The sequence below is a fragment of the Harmonia axyridis genome, chromosome X (genome assembly GCF_914767665.1).
Source record: "Harmonia axyridis chromosome X, icHarAxyr1.1, whole genome shotgun sequence".
NCBI lineage: Eukaryota > Metazoa > Arthropoda > Insecta > Coleoptera > Coccinellidae > Harmonia > Harmonia axyridis.
In genome coordinates, this window is record NC_059508.1 from 192,495 (window position 1) to 219,014 (window position 26,520).

General features: G+C 33.1%; 2 protein-coding genes across 7 annotated transcripts in view; one reads left to right on the top strand and one right to left on the bottom strand.

Annotated features, from left to right (window-relative positions):
- The first annotated feature begins 2,985 nt into the window (after positions 1 to 2,985).
- On the top strand, positions 2,986 to 11,230 carry LOC123685877 (chromatin-remodeling ATPase INO80). Its single transcript, XM_045625741.1, has 22 exons — positions 2,986 to 3,321; positions 3,392 to 3,559; positions 3,618 to 3,790; positions 3,840 to 4,001; positions 4,055 to 4,393; positions 4,448 to 4,782; positions 4,928 to 5,226; positions 5,288 to 5,403; positions 5,826 to 6,204; positions 6,459 to 6,721; positions 7,125 to 7,396; positions 7,456 to 7,753; positions 8,297 to 8,392; positions 8,512 to 8,734; positions 8,797 to 8,924; positions 9,016 to 9,183; positions 9,469 to 9,627; positions 9,688 to 9,799; positions 9,854 to 9,951; positions 10,004 to 10,181; positions 10,246 to 10,398; positions 10,920 to 11,230. The coding sequence occupies exons 1-22, from the start codon at positions 3,270 to 3,272 to the stop codon at positions 11,210 to 11,212; spliced, it is 4,464 nt and encodes a 1,487-aa protein (XP_045481697.1). The 5' UTR covers positions 2,986 to 3,269; the 3' UTR covers positions 11,213 to 11,230.
- Positions 11,231 to 12,896: 1,666 nt separating this feature from the next.
- The window catches only part of LOC123685580 (beta-arrestin-1), a 41,464-nt gene continuing 27,840 nt past the window's right edge, over positions 12,897 to 26,520 (bottom strand). For 4 of the 6 annotated variants that reach the window (XM_045625264.1, XM_045625266.1, XM_045625268.1 and 1 more), the window contains 7 exons: positions 22,425 to 22,618; positions 21,214 to 21,404; positions 19,971 to 20,252; positions 17,713 to 17,856; positions 15,940 to 16,026; positions 15,276 to 15,428; positions 12,897 to 14,840 (listed from right to left, as the gene is read on the bottom strand). In XM_045625264.1, coding sequence (XP_045481220.1) covers positions 14,750 to 14,840; positions 15,276 to 15,428; positions 15,940 to 16,026; positions 17,713 to 17,856; positions 19,971 to 20,252; positions 21,214 to 21,404; positions 22,425 to 22,618 — 1,142 coding nt within the window. In that variant the 3' untranslated portion in view covers positions 12,897 to 14,749. The remainder of the gene's footprint in view (positions 14,841 to 15,275; positions 15,429 to 15,939; positions 16,027 to 17,712; positions 17,857 to 19,970; positions 20,253 to 21,213; positions 21,405 to 22,424; positions 22,619 to 26,520) is intronic. The other 2 variants (XM_045625265.1, XM_045625269.1) reach the window with 1 other exon arrangement.

Genomic DNA, 26,520 nt, shown 5'->3' on the forward strand with positions numbered 1-26,520 from the left:
AATCATAGAAGGTTCTATGAAGGTTACTCCTAATAGCTTAACTATTTCTATGGTCAACGAAAGGCAACGACACTTCACGAAGCGAGTAACAGCATGGGCGTAGCCAGGCGGTGGTTTAGGGTTTTTTTTTCTAAGAATCAACTGTTGAAATTCATGCATATTTTCATGTTAGTAGTAGTTTTCTGAATTGTAGAATTCTGATTTGGTATCGATTTTGAGTAGAAAAATGTTTCTACAAGAAAAGGAAGACTCTATTCTAGACTTGATGAAAATGATAACCAGTCAACCCCCTGAAAATTTTTGTTCTATGGTGACATCTAAATGAATGACTTCGAACCTGCCGGAGGATGAGACCTATTGATTATAGAATTCTACCCGTATTTGGTAGCGGTTCATTGAATTGTGTGTAGATGACTCACAGCACAGACTGATTATATTGTAATGAATAATAGTAATTATTCTTCAAAAAGTGATATAATTCATGGTTCTCTATTTCAGTATTCAATCACAGCCAAGCCAATACATCTAATTGTAATAAAAATTCCTTCTCTCTTAGCCATGACAATCAAGAATCATTGGTGCAAATGATTTTTCAAAAATTGATATAATTGATGGTTCTCTATTTCAGTATTCAATCACAGCCAATACACCTAATTGTAAATAAAAATTCCTTCTCTCTTAGCCATGACAATCAAGAATCATTGGTGCAAATGATTTTTCAAAAATTGATATAATTCATGGTTCTCTATTTCAGTATTCAATCACAGCCAATACACCTAATTGAAAATAAAAATTCCTTTTCTCTTAGCCATGACAATAAAGAATCATTGGTGCAAATGATCTTCAATACAAAAATTTAAATTTAGGCATATGAAATGTCTGTAGAAGTAACTAATAAACGACACATCAATATCAATGAATTTTTCACATAAACTGAAATCTTACTTACAATATCATAAATTTTAAAATTTTCCATAAGATAATTAAGAATTACATTAATATAAATCCTATGAAATCGGAATTAAGGTATATACTACAATTACAGAGTAAAATGTCTGCAGAAGCAATAAAAAGCAATGCATAAATTCATTATTCAAGTTACTCATCAGATAGATACCTGCTCGATTTTTCCATGGATCTATCTGGTCCTGTTCCTCGTTTCGTAAATCTGAAATTGTGTATTAGGAACATAAGAACGCGAGGAGGTATTCGGAGTAATCATAGAAGGTTCTATGAAGGTTACTCCTAATAGCTTAACTATTTCTATGGTCAACGAAAGGCAACGACACTTCACGAAGCGAGTAACAGCATGGGCGTAGCCAGGCGGTGGTTAACGGGTTATTTTTCTAAGAATCGACTGTTGAAATTCTTTTGTGGGATTTTTCTTGAAAGAAAAATTGGCTGCGGATGACATTCAAAATTTGGTTACATGCAGAATTTACGATTCTGAACATACATCTACCATCGGTTTCTTCCTAGCACTTCCCAGAGGTGAGATATGGCCAATTTTTTAGAAAAATAGTGCTTTAAATGTGTATACAAATTTTTCTGATCGGAATCGATGCCTGATTCAGAATGTACATCCTCGAATCTATCTAAATACACCATAAAAAGTTCAAATTCGATCGGTAGTATTTTTCGGATATTTTTTCGCCAAAATAAGTTTTGATTCAGATCGACTCCAAAATTAGATGTAATAAAGTATTTTCCATGCAGAATTGCTATTTGCAATCAGTTCCTCCCTAGACGTCCCCAAAATTGAGTTATTTCGAATTTTGTAACATTATCAAGGGGGTTCAGTCTGCCCTCTGTCCGCATCTTACGGAACTATTTTTTTCAGCAGCCCAACTTAGATAGAATCCTGTAATTAGCTACCCTCACCAAATCCTTGTTTGAGCTATTCTTCGCAGATGACACTACTGAATCCTAGAAAAAGTCCTTCTGGGAAAATTTTACAATTCATTGATGTGTCGTTCATTAGTTACATCTACAGACATTTCATACGCCTTAATTTCGATTTTTGTATTCTACAATTCAGAAAACTACTACTAACATGAAAATATGCATGAATTTCAACAGTTGATTCTTAGAAAAAAAAAAACCCTAAACCACCGCCTGGCTACGCCCATGCTGTTACTCGCTTCGTGAAGTGTCGTTGCCTTTCGTTGACCATAGAAATAGTTGAGCTATTAGGAGTAACCTTCATAGAACCTTCTATGATTAATCCGAATACCTCCTCGCCTTCCTATGTTCCTAATACACAATTTCAGATTTACGAAACGAGGAACAGGACCGAATCCATGGAATAATCGAGCAGGTATCTGATGAGTAACTTGAATAATGAATTTGTGCATTGCTTTTTATTGCTTCTGCAGACATTTTACTCTGTAATTGTAGTATATACCTTAATTCCGATTTCATAGGATTTATATTAATCTAATTCTTAATTATCTTATGGAAAATTTTAAAATTTATGATATTGTAAGTAAGATTTCAGTTTATGTGAAAAATTCATTGATATTGATGTGTCGTTTATTAGTTACTTCTACAGACATTTCATATGCCTATCCCGATTTTATATGATTGATAACATTCAAGTCCTCATTATTAATCAGAAATTTATGGAATTTTAAGTATGGATTGAATGGTTTCTCCCCAGTATGAATCTGAGAGCCATAAAATGTTAAATATGTGTGTGGGAAATCCTATAAAAACGAACTTCACCAGAAAAAACCAGTTAAAAAAATTCCAGAAATTTCCTATGTAGACATAGGAAATTTCTCGAATATACGGTAAACATAAATCTGCAATCAGCTTGCTTCTAAAAGATCTCATTTTCGAAACATTTCGAGTTTTGTGAGAGGAATTTACAAGCTTGGTGTCCAACATCAGAGGCTCTTAAAATGGGTATTTGCTTGCTCTTTCTGTGGTTGACAGGCGACTTACTTCAATAAATAGAAAAAGAAGAAAAACTTAAATTTTCGACGGTTCGACGCCAAACTATATGTGTCAAATGATGTATTGAGAAATGGAATTGAAAATATTTGAGGAAATTATGAATTTTCGACGGTTACCTATTAATAATTTTCATAAAATTTTGAACACAATGAGAAAAGATACCTGTGAAAGTGACCAACTAAAATAATTTTAAATATTTTATGAATTTCTATAGTTATCGAAGGAAGGAATAACCTACAATCCTGTGTTTTTTATTTTTATACAACATAATTCCTTAAAATATAACATTATTAAGTCAATCATTATAGGAAATGGCTATTTCATTCAGGAAAAATGCAGATAAAACATTCAAAATTTTACCAGGTAATTTTTGATTTAAACACATTTATAGTATCAGAACTAAGAATGAGTATTTAATATAATTTACTTGTAGAAAAACCAAAACCCTGCATTAAACGAAAGAGTGCTAAACCATTACATTTAACAAGAGTGGAAAAAGCTCTAGATGTAAATAACTTTCTTCACAGCCTGAAAACACCCAATGAGAATACCAGTAGCGATGATGATGATGCCAATAACGAAGAATTATTAGGTTTTAAGGGTACAGTAACTTTATTTTGTCAGAGATATCAATTGGCAATTTAATGTTTTTTTTTTAGTGGCTGATTTTATATCACCTACAGATTACTACAACTTTAGTAATGTAACTGGTGATAGACAATGGTTAGCTGATATATTACAAGAAAATACAGATCATCCCCCTGAGGAGGTACAATATCAACATATTTTGAAGTTGCATTCATATCAGAAAAATCTAAGACGGAGTAAAAAGGTAAGTAACGATATTAAGGAAGTTCCGATCTATGATAAAATTATTTCAGAATTTCAATGAATATATGTACTATGGAGCTGGCTTAGTTAGTAGAGTAGATCATTATTCTGCAACAGAAAAAACTATTCCTTCACCTGCGAGCAAGAAAAAGAAAAAAGACGAAACTTCTGAATCTGGTTTATATTCCTCCAACATACTTGAAGACATTGTGGTAACTTAATCAAAGAAATTACCAATTTAGTTAATTACAGCTTCTTTTTTTAGGAAGAACCATGTTTAGATTTGAATCTGGAAAATGGAATGCATTTTCAAAATTTCAACGAAGATTCTTCTAATGTACATTGCAATTTTAATTCGTCCAATGTGTCTATTTCCACTTCTTCGGTTGGTTCACAGAGGAAGAAGGTTAAGAAATTCAAAGATGAGGAAGCGAAAAAAAAATGGGAAGATATGATGACTCTCAAGAGAAAAAGAGTTTTCAGCAATTTGGTAAAGAAAGAAGTTGGAAAACAGCAGAGGTCGAAATCGAATAGACATAAGGAAACGCTTCTACAATGTAAAAGAGTCGCACAACAATGTGCTAAAGTTGTTAGACAGAAAGCTGTGAGTATCGGATGACTAATTTATCTGAATATCGAATAATTATGATAATTTCAGGTTTTGTCAGCGAGAATCGTCAAAGAGCAACAATGGCGGATGAAACGCCTTGCTAGAGAAAATATAGCTTATTGGAAGAGGTCTCGCAGGTTAGACCGTGAAGTAAAAAAACGAATGGAAAAAGAAGCTGAAGAGCAAAGGAAAATGGATCATGAACTTATCGAAGCCAAGAGACAGCAGAGAAAACTCAATTTCTTGATAACTCAAACTGAGTTATACGCACATTTCATGTCGAAGAAATTAGGAACTGCATCTGCCGAAGAACAGCTGAGAATTTTGAATCAGTTGGATGAAGAAAAAAATCCTAGATTAGCTGCCATCGATGAATATGACGGGTAAAGGTTTTATAGTTTTTTATTTGAAAAATTAATGTAGGATCTATCTATACTCTATTCTTTTTTACCTAGTTAAATTTTGAAATAGTTTTTCATTTGGAAAATTGGTATAAAATCTATCAATCCCCATTTTTTTTTTATTTAGTGAAATTATGAAAGAAAAAGCCAAAAAGAATGCAGAGGAAGCTTTTCTTCATGAGCGTACTAGAACAAAGCACTTTGATCTTGAAGCTAATTCCACATTCATGGAAGATTTAGATCAAGATGGAGAGCAACCTCAACCAAAAATATTCAGAGGTAAATTAAAGGGGTACCAATTAAGAGGAATGAACTGGTTGGCGAATTTATATTCTCAAGGCATTAGTGGCATTTTAGCAGATGAAATGGGTCTAGGAAAAACAGTACAAAGTATCGCTTTTTTGTGTCATATCGCAGAAAAATATGGTAGGCATGATTTAAGCATCTCTACAAATTCAATATTATTTATTGTATGAGTTATTTTTAGCTGTATGGGGCCCATTTTTGATAATATCTCCAGCTTCCACTTTACACAATTGGCAACAAGAAATAGCAAAATTTGTTCCATCATTCAAAGTAGTACCGTATTGGGGAAATCCAAATGTAAGTACAATATTATCATTTCTCTAATTCTATAGCAAATCCATTCATTCTGTCATACCTTGTGTTATATTTCATTATTATATGTTGGTACACGGAATTTTCCTGTCACAGTTTCATCTGTTAAATTTCTTATGCAGAAAACAGTTCCACCAACCAACATTTATAATACATGTGCAGAAACTATGGATATTGATACATTTTGCAATGCAAAAATCTCTAAACGATATTTATGGAATTTTCCATTAATTTCAATAAAAATCTCGTGAATTAGAGAAAAAACAGTTGAATACTTACACAGAAGGCTTATCAAAATACTTGTTCTTTGAAAAAGTCGCCACTTGTCCCGTTATTGAATTTTGAACTTCTGCACTTTTATTATAAATAACTAATAATGATTGTATTAAATAACATGTCATTTGCAGGAACGAAAAATACTTAGGCAGTTTTGGGATCAGAAAGACATTTACACCAAAGAAGCCAGCTTCCATATAGTCATTACAAGTTATCAAATTGTAATAACCGACATAAAATATTTCAATAGGATAAAATGGCAATATATGATACTGGATGAAGCTCAAGCTATAAAAAGTACAAGCAGTATGAGATGGAAAACCTTGTTAGGTTTCAGTTGTAGGAATCGATTACTTCTCAGCGGAACTCCGATTCAAAACAGCATGGCTGAATTGTGGGCGTTGCTTCACTTCATTATGCCGACACTTTTCGACTCGCACGAAGAGTTTAATGAATGGTTTTCTAAAGATATCGAGAGTCATGCCGAAAACAAGACAGGAATCGATGAGAGTAGGTTGATAGAAATAATAATAGGCTACTTGATGGTAAAAAAATATTATTCTGTTCATCGATAAGGCTTTCCAGACTTGTTTTTATTAAATACGCAAAAAAACTCTCAAAAGCTATAATGATTTTTTATACACAATTAACACATGTGTCACTTGTATTAAGTGTTTTGTTACGGATTTTTTTAATGAATTGTACTAGTTGAAAATTTTACTACTTGTGAAGTCAGCTTTCAAATTATTAATGTATCTTTTCAGAACATTTATCAAGGTTACACATGATTCTGAAACCGTTTATGTTGAGGAGAATTAAGAAAGATGTAGAGAATGAACTTTCTGACAAAATAGAAATAATGGTTTATTGTCCGTTAACAACCCGACAAAAATTATTGTATATAGCACTCAAACAAAAGATAAAAATTGAAGACTTAATACACTACAGCGTTGGAGGTGGAGATGCCCACAGTGTAGACAAAAACTTTACATCAAATTTAATGAACTTGGTCATGCAGTTCCGTAAGGTGGGTGGAACTGAAATCTAATCTGTTATTTTCTCTAATTCCTTGGACAATTCTGAACAAAATCATGCGGAAATATCTCAGTTTCGCACAGATTTAATGGTTATATTTCATTTTTATATGTTTGTACTTGGAACTCTCCTGTCACGGATTTATCTGTCATCTGTCACATTTGTTATACAGAAAAGAATTCTGCCAACCAACATTCTCTAATGCAAAAATTACTAGATGATATTTATTGTAATTCGGTGAATTAGAGAAAATAATGTATAATACCCGTACAGAAGACTCATTCTAACACTCGTTCATTAAATTTTGAGCTTGTGGAAGAATATAAATGCCTTCTTCACTTGTATTATAATACAATTATATTATAATTACAAATTACTATTTGGATACTTTTCAGGTCTGTAACCATCCTGAGCTTTTCGAAAGGAGGGATGCCAAATCTCCGATAACACCATCGCCTGTAATATATAATGTTCCCAAATTGGTATACAACCTTGATATCCTAAAATCGAATTTTTTGTTCATGCAGAAATATTTCCTATTCACTTGTCAATATATATCCGATGTGCATAAGAATGATTTGTCCAATTCGATATTTGCTTTTTGTTCCGCTATGAATTTGAGTTTCGGCGAAATACACCAAATTCTTCTAGGAAATATTCGCAAGCGGTGAGTTTATATTTTCAATATAAAGGATTCTTTTCAATTGAATATATATTTTTTTTTAGTTGGCAACACTTCTACTATTCACGTAGGAAAGAGGGTATGATAAAATTCATGGATGACTGGAGTTCTCCAAAAGATCGAAAACCATCATTGAATATAGTATGTCATACATCTCTTCATGATGATCTCACTTCGAATTTGTTATTACAAGACTTCATTTTTACACGTAAAAATTGTGCTAGCAAAGTGGTTTATGGACACGCTATGCATACTTATTATTCCCTAGGCGAACAGAAACTCTTGGATAGTTTAGGAGTTTCACAAGAAATTGATATAGAAAACACGAAGACTGATATTCAGGTGATAAAATATTACATATTTTCTCTCATTCTGCGGGAATTCTCAGTTCCATACAGATTTTATTGTTATATTTCATTATTATATGTTGGTACTCTGAACTCTCCTGTCACGGATTTATCTGTTATTTTTGTGAAACAAATCAGTTCTGCCAACCAGTATTTTTTAATGCAAAAATCACTGAACGATATTTATGGAAATATTCCATTAATTTCAATGAAATTCAGTGAATTAGAGAAGAGAAAGCTCATTCTAACACTCGTTCATTAAAAATTCGCCACTTCGTGGCTTGTTTTTGAGTTTTCGATTCATGGAAGATTCATGGAAATGTCTGTGTATTATCATTACAGATATACTAAAACAAAGTAATTTGCATTCATCTTTTGATGTTGGCAAAACAATTGTGAAAATTACTTTGTTTTATTTTATCTATAATTAAATGGTAATTTAATTATAGATAAAATAAAACACTTACTTGATGGTAATCAAGTAAGGACTGAATCTATTAAATAAATATTATCATTAAAATTTACATTTTACTTTCAGATATCGAAATTTGGCGATTGCAACAATATGAAATTCATTAAACAAGAGTATATTTCTTCAGAATTACCTTCGTTCTTGTCCAGTATTATACCAAAGGTAAATGAATATCTTTTTAGTTAGATATTACAAAAGTCGATGTGGTTAATATTTGCATTTAGCTTTTTTTAATAAATTTACTTAATTTTATTTTCACCTAAAAACCTATGTTGTTTCAGATACAAAGTTGTAATGTTACCTTATATTGTTCCTCAAGAAGGGCTGCTCACGACTTAAAAAGACATACCGACGAATTCTCTTATTCTTCTCTAAACTTTTATTGGACGGAGGCCACTAATAATGAAGCTAATAAATCACCTGCACAATATTTATATCCCTCTGTATATAGCCCTATAGATATTCTGAAACCTATAAATGGATGGTCTAATATTTACATACCAGGTAATATTCGCTTAAACTTATTAAATGTTATATAATTAATCGAACAAATTTATTGATTTCAGATAAAGAAACTCTTGTAACTGATGCTGGAAAGTTATCGGTTCTCGATAGTTTATTAAAAAAATTGAAGAAAGAAGGACATAGGGTATTGATTTATTCGCAAATGACTAAAATGATTGATCTCCTCGAGGTATACCAATTTTTTGAGTCGTTATTTCTACAAAAACCTAAATAATTTGAATAAAAACTCATCATCATTAATGTTCTATTATTTTTCACAGGAATATATGTGGCATCGACATCATAAATACATGAGGTTAGACGGTTCATCTAAGATATCGGAGAGGAGGGATATGGTAGCTGATTTCCAAGCTAGAACTGATATTTTCGTATTTTTATTATCTACAAGAGCTGGCGGTTTGGGAATCAACTTGACAGCTGCAGATACGGTATGGTTTTCATTTTCAAAGTATCAATCAACATAAATGTATTTTTACTCTGTTCGCCGGAAGGGGGCTGAACTATGGGGTTCTTCCTTCCACTTCTGGTAGATCCCTCAGAAGTAGATAGGATGAAGCCCATAGCAGTTTAAATTTCATTTAAATACCGCATCAGGAGAGAACCGTCAATTAAGATCAAGAAATCCAGCGTTGAGTTACAATCTTCGATCTAGTAACTTCTGAAGATGCTGAAATGCTCGGAATTTCGGAGTTTGATAAATTTTTTTTCCATAGGTTATATTCTACGATAGTGATTGGAATCCCACAGTAGACCAACAAGCTATGGATAGAGCCCATCGTTTGGGACAGACTAAACAAGTTACAGTTTATAGACTGATTTGTAAAGGAACTATTGAGGAGAGAATTCTTCAAAGAGCACGAGAAAAGAGTGAGGTCTGTAGTAACTACGAAGACGACTACGTTTTAGATATTAACACACGTTATTGTTTCTAGATTCAAAAACTAGTTATCAGCGGTGGAAATTTCAAACCAGATACATTGAAACCGAAAGAAGTGGTATCTCTTCTTCTCGACGAAGATGAGTTGGTTCAAAAATTCCATAAATGTAAGAATATTATTCACCAAATTATTCATCTATGATGACTAATATCTTTTGCAGCGTCTACCAAAATCGAACCGAATGTTGTTCCAAAACCTGAAGCGATCGTGTCTAATCAAGATTTGGAAAAAAGAAAAAAAGTTGAACCGTCATTTAAGGTAATAGTTGCTATAATTGTTATGATTTGTACTAACAAAATTGTTTTTTCAGACTATCTCGGCTGCTCACGATGCTAAACGGATAAAATTGCATGATACTAACTTTGAAGATCAGTTCCTTAATGTAGACAGTTCTCCGACAAGTCCTCAAAGTGTATCAAATGATGTTTTGACTGATGAACTCTCCGATGCAAGTTTCTTCGAAGATAACGATGGATCTCTGACCAGCAGTAAGTTACAATTTTTTTTAGAGTTGAATCTTCGTGTAAATCATTTGCTAATTAATATTTTCAGAGTATACAGTTTATAATGTATATGGCTCAGCAGTGAAACCTAGGACTCCTGTTAGAGGTTCTTCAAAGAGAGGAAGACCCAGAGGCTCCAGAAGAGCATCAACACTGAATAGGTTGAATAGTGGTTCTGGAACAAGCGGCATTTTTACTTCAGGTATGTAACAAATCTACCGTAGTAAAACACATTTTTTTGCCAAAATTCGATTTAATTATTCAAAATTTCAAATGGCTCCTTGGGGTGAAGATTAAAAGTTGGGTGAAGTAAAAGCCAGGATTTTCATTGAGATTATTCAAAAGATAAATAGAGGGCACCAAGGTGGTTCTAGAAATACCTCATTGGCTCCTAGTGTCTTTTTCACCCAGATACAAGGAGTAATTTCCTCCTGAAGTCATTCTGTTTGTTTTCTTCACAGTTGGTACACATGTTTCTTATTTAATGCTCAAATTAATTATTCAATTACAAGCAAAATCCAGTTCTGGATTAACCAAAAATTACAACTTATTTAATACTCAAATTATTTACTGCAAATGGATTTTCAAAATTTCGATATCTGCATTTTCCTTGTGTTAATTGAGTGATAAAATTGAGCCAATTCTCAAAAAGCAAAATTCCTTTGATAAAATTTTTAATATGATTTAATTTCACTGATATAATGTATATTTCAATATTTGCAGGTTCGGATTTGAGTATTGGAGAAAACAACATTACTACTTCAAGTAATGTAGCAGGCGAATCTTCTGGTATGTCCTCACCAGTATCAACTGTTCGTCGAGGTCCTGGAAGGCCTAGATTGAAACCGTCCGGTCCACTTAATACCAGTACTCGTGGTACTTACAAGCCTAGAAAGCCAACTAGGCCATTACCTGTACCTTTGCCTTCAGATGGCACAAATGCAACTAGCGGTAGTACAAGTAGTCACCTCTATTCAAGCTACGTTTTTGATTTTCCGGAGCAGCCGGATTCCTAGCATAAAAAATTATTAACAGACAAAGGGAAAAAGGTATGAATATAAAATGTTTGTCTGTGAAAACAATATTGAAAAAAATAATTTGATATTTCAACTTATGGATCTTTGTTTGAATATCATGCTAAATTTTGAAATTACCTGAATTTGATTGTATAGAATGAAAAACATTTATTTTTTTATATTTTTCTTGGGTTTCTGGGCAAGTGATGTACATATATTGAATTTTTCGTTCTGAGTAACGGAAATGTTATTTAACAGCATATATATATTTTTCCCTGAAAAATATAATAGCCAAAATAATGTGGATACTTAAACCTGTTATTAAGAAACTGTTCATATAAATTTTAAAGAAATATATCAACAGTATTATTGGTGAATCCTGTATATATAAAGAATATTTATAACTTTTTCTGTGATGAAAATTTTGGGACTTACATCAACTACTCAGTAAGGTATGCAAGGAATCGTTTTTAACTATTTTTTCATATACTTGTAGTACATTTTCAATCTGTTTTCATTATCAGGAAATGATAGTGACTTTTTTTATATATTTGACTCTCCAAATCTTTTTTGCAGTTAATTTTCATTTATTGTTTCCACTGCAAAATGGTTCTTACTTGTTTTTTGATGTAACCTAATACATATTTTCTCTTTTATTTACATGAAAATTTTTATTGTAATATAATGTATCATAAATGTACAAATGTATTTTTAAAGCAGAATATCTGTAAATGGATGTTTGATTGTACTATGTATGTTCATTTGATGGTGAATAAATAAGAGAAATTTAGGAAATTGATTTGTTTGCATATTCATCCTACTTCATCCTTATTCCCAATTTTTCATCGAAACTTTGAGCAAGATAAAATTAGTTCGGTATCTGAATGACCACAAATTCGTATTTCGTAGAAAGATGTTTATCTATTCAATACTCTAATCCAATACGGCACTCGAGGTGGATTAATTTAAAAAAAAATCTTATCGATTTCGGTGCAAAAGGTGCTTTTACGCCATCTATACACACTTTACTGAACTAGATGTTCTATAACCACAGATTACTGTTAGTCTGTGCTATAACTTTGTAAAGGTAAAATATTTCCCTCCTGTCAAAAATTCTATGTATCTGGAGAACAATTATCGAAAATTACAGCGATAATTGCATTGTAGGAAGCGAAACTGCACTGCGATAATTGTTCTGTTCATAGATGCATAGTTTCTATGTATCTTACACAGTTCGAATCTATGGCAATTCCATTCTAAATCAGTTTGACAAGTAATGTAACAGTTTATTCGGGAAATATTCCCCCGAATTACACTCGTGCATCACAATTACCGGATAATTTCGCATTCCAGCGTGTTTTCTTTGAAAAACTGCATTCGGTCATTTTCATTTTTGGAGAAAGAGCCCTCCACCTTCGGTGTCGGGCTCTTTCTCCAAAAATGAAAATGAACTCATGCAGTTTTTATGACAACACGCTGTCATGCAAAATTATCGGTAATTTTGATGCACTTGTGCAATTACTTACGATCATATCCGATACAAGGTTATCAGTCCTACTTCCTAGATGTCACGACAGGGTCCAAATTATTTTTAAAATCAAAATGTAGATGAGAAATCAATGGGTTTTCATTTCAATATTGAAATCACATGCACACGTGGGAATAGGGGTCAATAAAACAAATGTTGTCGCCATAGTTTAATTTAATTAGAAAATATCAAATGAACATTGAAATTTCACCACAATTGGAATCTCCATATACTTTTTTTTTTTCAATAGTTCATTATAATTTGCTTTCAATTCAATATTCATCTTTAAGATGGACCGAACGAACTGTCTAACGAGAAACAAATTGCAACAAATAGATTTCTCAAATATATAAATAAATAAATGCTGAATGAATAAATTCATAAGAGCGACCTAAAATTTATCAACATAGTGAACAACGTCCCACACACTGATGAACACTTCATTATTTAATTTTTTCAACGATTCCTATCCCCCCTCCCCCCCCAGATATGGAATATTGGATATTTCTCATATAATTATCACAAATACCACAATGAATCCTTCGAATTTATAGAAAAATTCTGATACCCTCCACGTGCTTTGCCACCTAAAAGTTCTCTCTATCTAACTTCGAGTCAAGTCTACCAATCACAGTTTTTGCTAGAATTTCAGTCTAAACCCTGTTCAGTTAAAAAAAATTCACCGTTGTTGTGCATGGGAATTTTTTTTTTTTTACTACACGTAAATATTATAGCTATCAGTATATAAAATGTATTAAAAATTCTGGATTGTAGAAAAACTACAGGAAAGGTTGTAATATCAATAAATAATTTACCGATTTGTTCATTTTGGAATTGGTCACTCAGCTTAATATTTTGTTCCAAAATGTATACGGTTTCTACAGGGGGCAATTAAAGTAACGCAATAAGCTCAAAATTCACGCTCAATAAATTATTTAAATTTAAAAGCAAGTTACGCTGTGCATTTTTCAATTTGATATTTAAGAGCCCCCTCACTATCTACCCCCCTCAACTTCTTTATATATATGGATTGTGACATATCAAATGAAAGGCCTTTCGAATACTAATTCAGCGATGTGACTAAAAGGAAAATTGGATATGCCAATTTTTTTTAAACATTAATTAACAATTTGGGCGGGTCATTGAATATATCACAATCCAGATAATCCGATTTGAAAAGAAAGTTTGTGAGAAATATCAAATTAAAAAATGCATAGCATAATAATTCTTCGTACAGGAATTATTGGTTTGTTGCGTTACTTTTCCGGCACGCTCTGTATATGGAAAAACGAATTAATCTTATGTTTGTCCTCTAATCTCTTATGAATTTATTTTGTGCTAAATTATTGGCAGACGGTATATGTATATAAAATGTACACATTATTTGTACTAAAATAGTTACTATAATATATTTTGTTGAAACATTTTTTTTTTTATAAAATATAAAATCGAAAAGTGTTACTCATAAGAATTTTTATCCTTAAAATTCAATCTGTAGAGATGATGAAGAACACTGCAAGTTTACATATAACACTTAACGGTTAGTAGTTTTGTTAAAATAGTCGACAGTTTCACAAAAAAGAAAAAAAAATCATGTTACATGTATACACAACTATAACCTCATATTAAATTTCGTAATATTTCAATATTTGAGAAGAACGTTCCAATTGCAATAAGGATTTTTTTGGTATCGGAGGTATGGATATGACCATTTCAACGAAAATAATCGAAATTGTGGACTTGGTATGGTACAGATATAAACAAAAATGGGTATTTACACACATAGATGCGTGGGCCAGTTCAGATGTAAATGGGAAGGGGGCTTGCTCTAAACATTAAATAATTCATGTGCATTCATTATCTGGCAGCACAGCCAATGACTAGGGCACACAACGGGATCTGGGTTACACCTAATCTTAACTAACACAATTAATGTCGGTACAACTTTAGGTTACAGGTGGACAGGCCCAAAACAAGCCGGCACCATGTGTTACTTTTTTCTTTTTTTTTTAAGCCTCAGTTTCTCCACCTTTGAGCCGAAGCCTGGCAAAATCCTCGAATATTATGTCATCATCGTGATCTTGCAATGTATTCTCGTCGCTGGGGAAGAAACAGAATGACAATTATTGTCGGAAATGTTGAAAAAAATTGCGATATGAAAGGTTTTCCAATAAGAGGTTGCATTTTGATATTAAAAAAAAACGAGTATGCATGGTATTCCTACAAACATGTAGACGCAACACTGTTTCGATTCTTCACATCACTAACTTGTCTCAACAGTTCATATTTTTTCCACCAAGCATCACTAAAAAGTGATTTAGCGAACTGTGATTGCAAATTTTTCACCATTTTCGTTGTGAATTGTAACAATTTCAACGCGTTGTTGAAGCGTGTATCGTTCCATTTTCAGTGATGACGTAGTTTCTACTTGTCGAATGTCAAAAGATGACAACTTCAAAAGTGACAGGTGACCAGATGGCGTGCAAGTCAAAATGAAACCTCTCATTGGAAAATGTTTCATATTTCGATACTTACGGATCGAGTTGAATAAGATTCGTATCAACAGGAACATCAGTATTCATTTCAGCACTGCTACGGCACGAGGGAGACTCAGGAGGTTCCTCCTCAGGCTTAGGATGCATCAGTATAAAAGGTAGTTCGGCTACCAAGTCACTGAAAGCAAACAAACTACGGTTTGGTTTGATATAACAATTTCTTCTCGAAATGTGGCAACTCATAATATAAAAAAATTAATAGTTATCACTTTATTCATATAAGAATAACACTCTGTATTCTTGCAAGTCCGTGGTATTACGATAAATTTTACTAGATCCAAATTACGTGCCTTCCTTCAGATATGAAGGTAAGAAAATCCTGTGGATAATGCATTTTATCAAATCCTCTATAAAACGATTGAATTTATTGGCGCGTTATATGTGCAGTAATTCTGATATGGAGGTGTGAAAACTCTTTATTTCGAACACTGAGGTCAGCTATGTTGACAAAATTTTTATCTCCCAGAGAGTAATCAAAGATTTATGGCTTTAGGGATCAATATAAAAAGGTGGTTAAATAAAATGCTCTCAGTTCATTCCCAAGTATGCTAAGCAATTCGCGACAGTGCTAACAAATTAAACCAAAACTGATCAGATTTTCGAAACCTAACCTTACCTAACCTTAATTTATGAAAAGTACTCACCCTCCAAGAGCTCCCAAACATAATTTGACTTTGACTTTATACTGTACTATGATTCCTAAATTTTCTCGTTGAGCTGGATCTGCAACTCTATAAATAAAAAAATTGAGGGACATAATTTTGATTAAGAAAACTCCCTAAACCAACATAACAATTTGTGCATCATGCAGAAAAAAATTCGTGCAAGTGGCATAGAAATAAGGATAAGTTTAATTGAGTCATTTCGTGTTAGTTGCTTTTCGAAAAGATCGAATCAATGAATTTCAGTTTTAATTAGTTTAGTTTCGTTAAGGATCAACATAAGAAAGAACAAAGGACATCGAGAACAATGTATTGAACTCTTCCCAGCTTCAGGAAATACTGTAAGAGAACCAGGCAAATGAAAAGAAGAAAATCAAAAGAATGAAAGCAAGAGTTCAACTTAGTTTTTCGCTTAAAAACTATAGGGTGTTCCTAAATTGTAGGTACAGACGAAAATGTCAGATTCCTCGGGTAATTTAAGAAAAATAAATTCTATAAACAAGGATATGCAAAATTCAAGATACAGGGTGTTTCTTATGGTCCTACTTCTTTTCAAATTTTTTCTCATAGCACTTTCCTACGGAACACTTTTTTTGGTGGACCACTGATAATTTAGAAAAATGTAGAAGGTCGAGTACTACACTTTTTGGTTTCTGGTTTTGTCGAACACGCTACCGATTTTGAGAAAAAATTCAAACAATTTTCTATTAATCCTCAGGAAAATGCATATTGATATGAATATACAGATAGTAAGCTGTGATAAATAAATTAATTATTAGTTTTGGTACTTATTCACACAATCTGTAGCGGTGTTTAAAAAATATTCGATAAATTGGTATAATTATCACAAGAAGTAGGAATACAAGAAATACCCTGTAGATATCTTGAAATTAAAGGCCGATGTTTATAGGACTTTTTTCTGAAAATATTCCAAGGAATCTCTCATTTTCCTTTATTCCTCCAATTCAGGAACACCCTATACAGGGTGATTCATCCTGTTATACCGGAAACAGACTACTACTACCTTATTTCAAATGGCACACCCAGTATATTATTACATCATTAGATAGCTTTTTTGACGACAATTTCGGCAATATGCCATACCTTGGATAAAAACTATACACAAGATATGACATATTGCCGAAATTGTCGTCAAAAAAGCTATCTAATGATGGAATAATATACTGGGTATGCCATTTGAAATAAGTAGAAGTAGAAGTCTATTTCCGGTATAACTGGAAGTTGTAGAGAACTGAAGATATTTTAGGGAGAAAGATCATTGTCTCAAATCACAATATGCAAATTTTCAGCTCAAGATTATGATAAGTTTTCCATAAACGTCTAATAGACCATCCCGGTGAATCACCCTGTATACCGAACAATAAGTAACGAGACTGAATTTTTTAAACCGAAGTATAAATATAGATGTCTATAGTTATTTGATAGGTATGACCTACTTTTCACGATATATTCCTCGTTCGATTAGAAATGATAGCAATTAAAGAAAATTGCTTCAATTTCAGAGGGATAAATATCTGATAGGAATAATACAAATTTTATATTTTCCATGTTTCTACCCACCCAAAATTAGATATTAATAATTGGGGGATTTGAAGATCGATATTCTAACTCTAAGTGTGTGTTGGAAAAAAGAACAGTCTCAAAACTTTTCGCGTAGAGATGTCCTTCGAATTCAGCTAAAAAAATTAAGCTGCCCATGACCAGAACTAACATAACATCCACTGTGAAACTTACAAAGTGCTCGATGCTAAATTGGTATCCTCGTGCTTTAACTGTCCATCCAATGCAAGTCCCCACTTATCCTTATTATTGGCCAGAAGAGGGGTGAGGGTGAACACCTTGCTCAAAGTGAAACCCGGTCCAATGGGACACCCCACTCTACTCAAAAAACGGGAATAACACACTTCAATAGGAGAATGAAAAAAAAAAAGTAAAAAATAAAGAGGAAAGGATATCCCTCGAATAAGCTTACACCCAAAAGGGACAATTTCGCATGCAATATCCGAGGTTTTTTGTTTCTATCGAAATTTCTAACTTGCTCATCACTGTGTCAAGAGTTATACAGGGTGTTTCTAAATTTAAGGAACAAAGGAAAATGAGAGAAATTTCTCGGGTAATTTTACGAGAGAGACTCCTCAAACTTTCAGAAAAAAATTCCTATTAATATATACATAAAGCAAACGCTTTGTTTTCGAGATACAGGGTGTTAAAATTCTAATTTTTTTAAATTTTTTTCTCATAGCACCTTCCCCTCAAAAGATTTTTAATTTTAATTTGGTAAGATAAATAAAGATTCGACAAACTGATATAATCAGAAAAAAAGTAGGACTACAAGAAACACCCTGTATCTCGAAAACAAAATGTTGCGAGGACTTCTTTCACTCAAAATCACCCAAGGAATCTCTCATTTGCCTTTGTACCTCCAAATTAGGAATACCTTGTATGTAAATACTCGATAGTCGTCAGAAACACAACAGAAAAATTTGAGACCATCGAGTCAACGAAAACTCCTGACACAGCTGTAAACTATCGCATATCATTGTAGGTTGGGAAAAAAGTGATTTCGTATTCCACGCCTTTTTTTTCAACTAAGTATATCTAGATTGAAGGATTGTAACAGTATTGAAATGAAGCGAAGAATACGAGACTAATTTTTCACCAAACCTAATAATATACAATAATCACACAAGTTGTAAATCTTTTGTGCATAGATAAATTTTTCCATAACACTCTTCCATTAGACTCACAGTGTAGAAGAAGCCAAATTCGTGTCTTCATCTTTGAGTTGACCGTCTAAAGCCAAACCTTTTTTATCCTTATTATTTGCCATGGATGGCAATATACTAAAAACTCTGTTCATTGTGTAGCCTTGGGGTATTGGAAAACCCACCCTATAAAATTTCACCATTTATCTGAATTCATTAAAAATTTTTAGAAACTCAATCTTAACTGATTCTCTTCTTGTCTTCTCAGCTAGATCGAACAAATTTCGAAGAATACAGGGTTTTCCGATAAGAGGTTTCATTTCGAATAGTCCGCTATCTGGGCACCTGTCACTTCTAAAGATGTCATCTTTTGACATGTGAACAAGTAAAAACTATGCCATTGCTAAAAATGGAACGATCAAAAGCAACAACGTGTTAATGATTCTGGCAAGCTGGCAAGGTTATGGCATCAGTACTCTGGGATGCGCAAGGTATAATATTCATTGATTACCTCAAAAAGGGCCAGACCATCAACAGCGATTATTATATAGTGTTATTGGATCGTTTAAACGATGAAATCGTTAGAAAACGGCTCCATTTGTAGAAAAAAAAAGGTGCTGTTTCTTCAAGACAATGCGCCGTGTCACAAATTAATGAAAACAATGGCGAAATTGCATGAATTGAGCTTCGAATTGCTTCTGCATCCACCGTATTCGCCAGATCTGGCCCCCGGCGACTTTTTCCTGTTCTCAGATCTCAAAAGAATGCTCGCTGGGAAGAAATTTAGCGCCAATGAAGAAGTAATCGCCGAAACTGTGGCCTATTTTGAAGCGAAAGACAAATCGTTCTACGAAAATGGTATCGAAAAGTTGGAAGATCGCTATAATCACTGTATCGCTTCGAAGGCAACTATGTTGAATAATAAAATCGAATTTTGCCAAAAAAATGTTTTACTATGGTAGACCGGGGACTTTTCAATTGGCCTGTTACAGCCGCAAATGTGTAAATTTCCATTGATTTCTCTTAAAATATACACGTTTTTGTTTTAATATCGAAATGAAACATTTTATTGGAATAGCCTGTAGATATTGTCACTCCTTTTCAATATTTCGAAAAGAGCATATTATAAAAAAAGCGTAAAGACTACACTTTGAGGTTTGGCGGTACGTTTCAAATCAGCAATCAGAAAATTGCAAATAAATTATTTGGGTGTTTAAATTCCAATTCAAAAGTAACACAGTGTTAAGTGTTAATGAAAATAATGAAAAAAATTAGGATTGTACTCACTCGCTCTCGATTTCTGCCACAGTACATTTGTATTGTGCTGTTGAAAATAAGCATATGTCGGCGAATTGCCTAACTGACACCTTGATTTTCTTGACGGATCTATTCGAATTGTTGGCTATGTGAACGTTGACAGCAATGTTCTCACCGTGATGATAAAGTTCCTTGTCTAGGGAAGCTTCCAAATGAAGCTTATTAGGGCTCATCATAAATTCTTTGCTAACTTCAACTGAAGGCTGTTCTCCTTGTTTGCTCGGCGCATACATTATTTTACGTATTGCTAACCTGCAAATTGACATGTTTCCAAGTTGTACAGGCTGTTCCGAATTCGATGCTACCTGACAGCATTCCGAGAACTATAAGACCCGATATCGAAATAATAAGATCAAAAAACAGATCATAGATATCTTCATTCGTTCTAGAGTTACAGGGCGTTTTTGAAAAATGACTGTTGTGTAGCGAAATATTTCAAACAGTGGTTTTTCAGAAACGCCTTGTAATTCGAGAACGAAGCAAGATATTTACGATCTGATTTCAAAAATTTTATTATTTCTTGATGATTTTTCTCTCTGAGTCTTAAATTCTGGAGATGCTTTCAGTGAGCATCGAATTTGGGACACCCTGTACAAATCTCATTCAGGAAATAAAGGAAGATAAACAAGAATCGTGGAAAATTTATGCTTAGGTCCACCAGCATTTGAAAAAATCCACACACTAATATGTGTGGTCCTAAATCAGTCAATATCCTGACAATGAGTATGAAAAGTAAATATTTCAAATTTCGGTAAATTAAAAAAATCGGTCGAAGATTTTATTATGTTTAATACTGCAATTTTCAATTTATTCTATTTTTTATTTTCATCTTTATCGATCTTTCGTTTGTGTTTGAGTTGTTTTACTCTGTTTTGTTCAAATGTTTGATCTAATCATGAGAGCCTATAATTAAATTGTATAGGGTCTATACAGGGGCCTTCCTAAATTGGAGGTACAAAGAAAAATGAGACATTCCTTGGATCATTTTATAAAAAAACTATAATCATGGGACCCCAAATGCTTTGTTTGAGAGATACAGGGTGTTTCTTGTATTCCTATATTGTTATGATTATACTTCATCATTGAATCTTCCGAGGAATTTCTCATATTCGTTTGGACCTATAATTTAGGAATACCCTGTATAAGACCAAATCTATTAAATATGCATTTCTCGATTTTTCTCAAACTTCAAATGAAAAAATTGAGTCCTTACCTAACAGAATTTCTTTTATGGGGTTTATCTTCCTGGTTTTCGCCAACGAAGGCTTTCAGCTCGTAATCCACGCCACATGGTTTTCCAGTATCACCTGGTGCTGGTTGCAGAGTTACAGATGCAGGACAATGAGGAGGTAATTCGAAATAAAACGGGTAAGCATTGGGGCCTAACTTTTTGACCAGTCGTTCCTAAAAAAGAAAACGGCCAAACGAAGTGCGAATTAGCTAGATCAGAAAATTGCAGCTTGTTCGAATTCCCTCGACGCGATTATCACCGTGTATGATAGCCTTTAGGGCATACGAACGTAATCTAAGGGGGATCGAATTCTCATGACTCAGACGTAACTCAAGGGCGAAGAACCAACCCAAATTCTCATTAATCTGTACAGGGGGGAAACGGAAAAATCCATTTCTATTCGAACATGGTTCAGGGTTTGACACTCTGTCGAAATTTTTCCAATAAAACGTTATGTGAGGATGCTAGATGAGTTTTTGTTGCCTGAACTGCTGAACTTTTCTGTAATTTTCTTTAGTTTTCTAAGAAAATTAATCTCCAGGAGAGGAGACATTCATTTTCCCTCTCGCAGTCCGGATTTGACGCCTATGTACTTTTTACCTGTGGGGTTTCCTTGAATCTAAAGTTTACGTTAGTGAACCGACTTCCCTGGTCCAGTTAAAACAAAATACATGAAATGAAAGCCATATCAACGAGCATATTTGTCAAGCCTTCATCAGGAATTTTAGTGTTATACATTTGAACAACAATATTTTTAAGAAATTAATCTCCAAATAGGTTTTCTTCATAATTAATGGACATTTTTTCAACAAAACCCTTTTTTTTTTAATATGAACCTTCTTTTGAGCCACTTTGTACTATTGTCTTGTATACGGGATGTTCCCAAATTGGAGGTTCAAACCCGGATTATTTTAAGAAAAGAAGTCCTATATTCACTTTGTTTTCGACATACAGGGTGTTTAAGTTATATTTTTTCTCCTAGTGACGTGGTAATTTTAAAGCAAAACTATTTTTGGTGGTAGTTTAGAAAAATGTGAGTAAAAACACCTTGTATCTAGAAAACAAAACGTTTGCGGGCCCTTGTGTCTAGGACTTTTTTTCTTAAAATTACCCAAGGAATCTCTCATTTTCCTTTGTACTTGCAATTTGGGAATACCTGTATAATAAAGATCGAAATAATAATTTTGTCTTACTTGTAATCTAGTTGGGGCTCTTTTGGTTGTTGAATTTTTGGGTGGATATATCTGTTCGGCAGCTAAATATAGATCCTTCCTGAATGTTAAACCAAGAACGTCTAGATCCTCTCTTCCATATCTAAATGCAGCAAGAACATGACCAAACACTTTCCTATCTTTAACATAGTCCGGATCTATCAAAACCACCCCATCTGAAAAAAAATCACATAAATATTAATCAATTCGAGCTTATTCTCAACAAGAAAATTCTTGAAACCATCAGCCTAATAAGTTGGAGTGAACTGAACTTGTAAAGGGTGTTCTAAATTCTCTAAGTCTTTTAGTCCCCGAGATGCTTTCAGTGAGCATAGAATTTGGGACACCCTGTAAATACGACAATCGTTATTTCTCAACATCAAATATTTGAAGACTAATAGTGTGCACAATGTTTGGGTATCAAACAAATGTAAGGATGGCATGAAGATTGATTGTTCAGGATAATTGAATTTGATGAATGTAATAAAGTTTATCGAAAACTAATCTACATAAGATCCATAATTAATGAGAGAAAATGAAAGAAAAGGAGAAGCAGTGGCGTAGCTTGTTGCAGAGGTCCCTATATCGAAATGTTTTGCGTGACCAAAAGAAGTTTTTCATGAAGAAAAAAACACAAAATGCTCGATTTTAAGTAGAACAGATATTATTAAAAGTTGTTACTCATACTTGATGCTTCTAGACGTTGAATAATACAAACAATTCGAATCGAAGATACATTTTTCAAGTGTTATTCCGTCAAGCTTATTCATCAAATCATTCATAGCTCTCTATTTTTTCTGTTTCTTTAGACAATTATAATAAGCCTGATAGCCTTTCCTGTCCCATAAAAGTGCTTAGATAATTTTAAATCGGCTTTAATTTCGAAAAACTGCTTTTAGCAGTTGCAGTTGTAATCAGAATGGTCAATAATAGGGGAGAATAGGGATGCAAGAGGCTATTGAATTTCATCACTACTAATTCCATAAGTTCCTTGTTGGAACGAATTCCCTGAATTTCAGATTTTAAGCACGTTTCCAAAGCAATTAGTTGTTCATACAGATTAACTGGAATTTCCTCACTGTATTCAGAAGACAGTTTTCCGGCTCCTTTTTTTTTATTTCGTTCGAAAATGATAAGAATGTCTTCGGTTGTAATATTTCAGGTCACAGAGGCTTTGAAATCTTTTTGTTTTGTTTGAGCAATAAATATAGATATCTAAACACCCATTATAATTTGAATATCTTATGAGAGAAGTTGCAATGAGAAAAAAACCTTGAAAAAATCAAACTTTAACCGCACCATGTTTCCCGAAAACAAAGCGTTTGCAAGCCCATGTTTAAAGGACTTTTTTTCTTGAAATGTCATATTGTTTGTGCCTCCAATTTAGGAACAGCCTGTATATGACAGCTTATAGCAATAATGAACTCAACTAGTACGGCACGTGTATATGTTTTAATATTTCCGAAAAATAGAAATACTTGAACACAGCGAAAACGAGAAACTTCATAAAACCTTTGTGAATTTGAAATGACGATTCGGACCAAGTTACTCTGGCTTCATTCAAATAACAATTAATTATTAATTAATTACATCGAAATACTCGTATATTCACGTTTCGTTCTAGAATTCAAATTAATGCATACGATAGCTAACTTATTCAGCCATTTGGAATGGCTAACTCTTTGAAACAAAAATTAATTAGTTCGTTCCAGGACAGAATTTGCAGTATTCGTTTTATATGACATTGTTAAATTGTTTCGTAGATTCATTTATGTAACCATTTTAATAAAACACTCGGAGTCGACATAGAGAGTTTTTTCTTCTCCTTTATACATATGTTTATCGTTATATCATATTATTACAATTGTTTCATCTCAACATGTTCTGTCATATAAAAAACAAGAATATATTCCGATAGAAAGAACATTGTGTTGTGTCACGAATGTCTAGAAAATAAAAGTGTAAATAACACGTGCTGCATGTCTAACTTTTCCGTTGTTTTGCTGTCCAATTTTCTGTCACCTAGAAGGGAATAACAACTTCAAAATATTCGTATCTCATCTCCATACTGAATTTCCGCTGAGTGCGCCTTGCGAAAATGTCAAATACGTGTTTATCAGGTGAATCGATTGGATCACAGAGCTTATTAGTACGTTGAACAATTATTATTGAACGATTCGAGGATTATGGAGAGCTTTATTTTCTTATTTTGCTCGGAAATTTCGATTTGAAATGTGTCCGCAATTAATTAATTCTGATTTTCCGATGGTTTGGTGTTTCGAACGAACACGTCGGTCTTCTCTCGATACGATTTCATTATCCTCTAAACTAATTAGCGTGATTCTGTTAATTAGATGAAGTAAAAGTTTTTTTGTCGAGGAGAACTTTACTCGAGTCCTGAAAGCTTGCTTGGACTGAAAGTTAAATGACCCATTAAAGGAAAAACTTGTTTAGTTTCGCTTTTTGTTTTTCCGGATTAACTTCTGAAATGGAAAATTCTCTTCAAAGTAGGTTTTTCTGATGAAGACACTGAATATTTATGGCACAGGGTTACTTTGTCATTAAAATTTACGTATTCTCTTTGGTCAACTAGATAAGGACTTCGAAGTGTAGGAAGTTGTAGGGATATCTTTATTTACACAATCCTTTCGTGCCTTCGGGAAATTACAGGAATTCCGTGTGAACTGAAGGAAAGCCACAGGCATTTGCAGCATCTACACCTCTTGTTTCAGGTCATTATTGAGGAAATCGAAAGGGGAAAATTACATAACATTGGGTTTTAGGCAATACCAGCCTCTGTTTCATTTCCGCCAATGAATGAATGAAAGAAAATACCCATTAATCCCTCTTAAGATATACTCTATCTTTTTCTATATCAAATTGAAACCTTCTATTGGAAAAGCCTTCACTTCTTTTGTAAACAACGAACCTCATTTGAAATTGACAGGTTATTTCGAAGTAATCAAATGGGCAATTGAAAAGTTGAAAGGTTGTGTGTTTGAGATTGGCAAGTAAAAAATCTGGAAAATGTGAGTTGAGAGAATTGAAATTCTTCAAAGGCATTTTGTGGTGAGACACAATTTTCTCAAGTGAAGCGAAATCGATATTTAATTTTCATTCCATTTGGGAAACCGACATCGGGCATGTTTCCTTTAGAAGTTGAGAAGTGAAAGGTCATTCGATGAAACAAACAGTTTTCGCTTCATAGGAAACAGTTCCTTTGTCCGTCTTGTCCATTTGCATAACAAAATAGGTTTTTCCTCTTTGTTTCTATAAACGGAGTTGCGTTGCGAAATAGAGGCTGTTCCTAAATTGAAGCTACAAGGTGTTTCCAAATATGTTATTGGAAAAATAATCGAACCAAGACATGGAAAGTTATTGAGGAAAAACCGGTTTTCCAAAAAAAAAAATCTGTGTTAAATAGTTTTCGCCTGTTGGAATCAACTTACACCTGATATTGTTGGAGCTCCGTCGGTGAACGTGTTCAAGAATAGGTTCGACGACTGGAAGACAAGGGTTCTTGAATAAAGTTAATTAGTTTTTCATAAGTTGGATATTTCAGTATCTTTGTTTTTCTCAAATTGCATTCATGTTATTTTTCTCATTAGGGTTTTATTGAAATTTTTGTTTATTAAGAGTTTTATAGTTACATACTCAACTCTGTTTCTAATGTAATAATAATAATAATAATAATAATAATATTTTGTTATATCTTGATTTTTGTTAGAGATATTCGAAAAAGTTTGAAACCGTTTTTTTGAGTAATTTTTATAACAGATCATATAAATTCATAAGCAGTGTTTTTTAAATGGAAAACACTATATTTTACAACGCAGTTTTTCAAGCCGCAGATTTGTGGAAAATCATCTCGTTTTGTTACTTCTTGTTTTGGTATAGTATATCCAAAGTCACTTGAACTAGTCTATAAAAACGTTTGGCCAGAGATAATTGCAAAACAGTCATAAACCATAGGCGCACACTTTTCAAACCCTTGAGTTGAAAATAATATTTTTGCGTATGTATGGGACTCAGATGTCGATTCTCTCAGAAAATTTGTGACGTGAGTAGCTTTCGCTGT

Bases quoted from the DNA above. Each gene is read 5' to 3' on its own strand.
- LOC123685877 (XM_045625741.1), top strand. From the start codon at position 3,270: ATGGCTATTTCATTCAGGAAAAATGCAGATAAAACATTCAAAATTTTA. The intron at 4,783-4,927 runs GTAAAGGTTTTA...TTTTTTATTTAG, and splicing joins GCCATCGATGAATATGACGG to TGAAATTATGAAAGAAAAAG. The intron at 7,397-7,455 runs GTGAGTTTATAT...ATTTTTTTTTAG, and splicing joins CTAGGAAATATTCGCAAGCG to TTGGCAACACTTCTACTATT.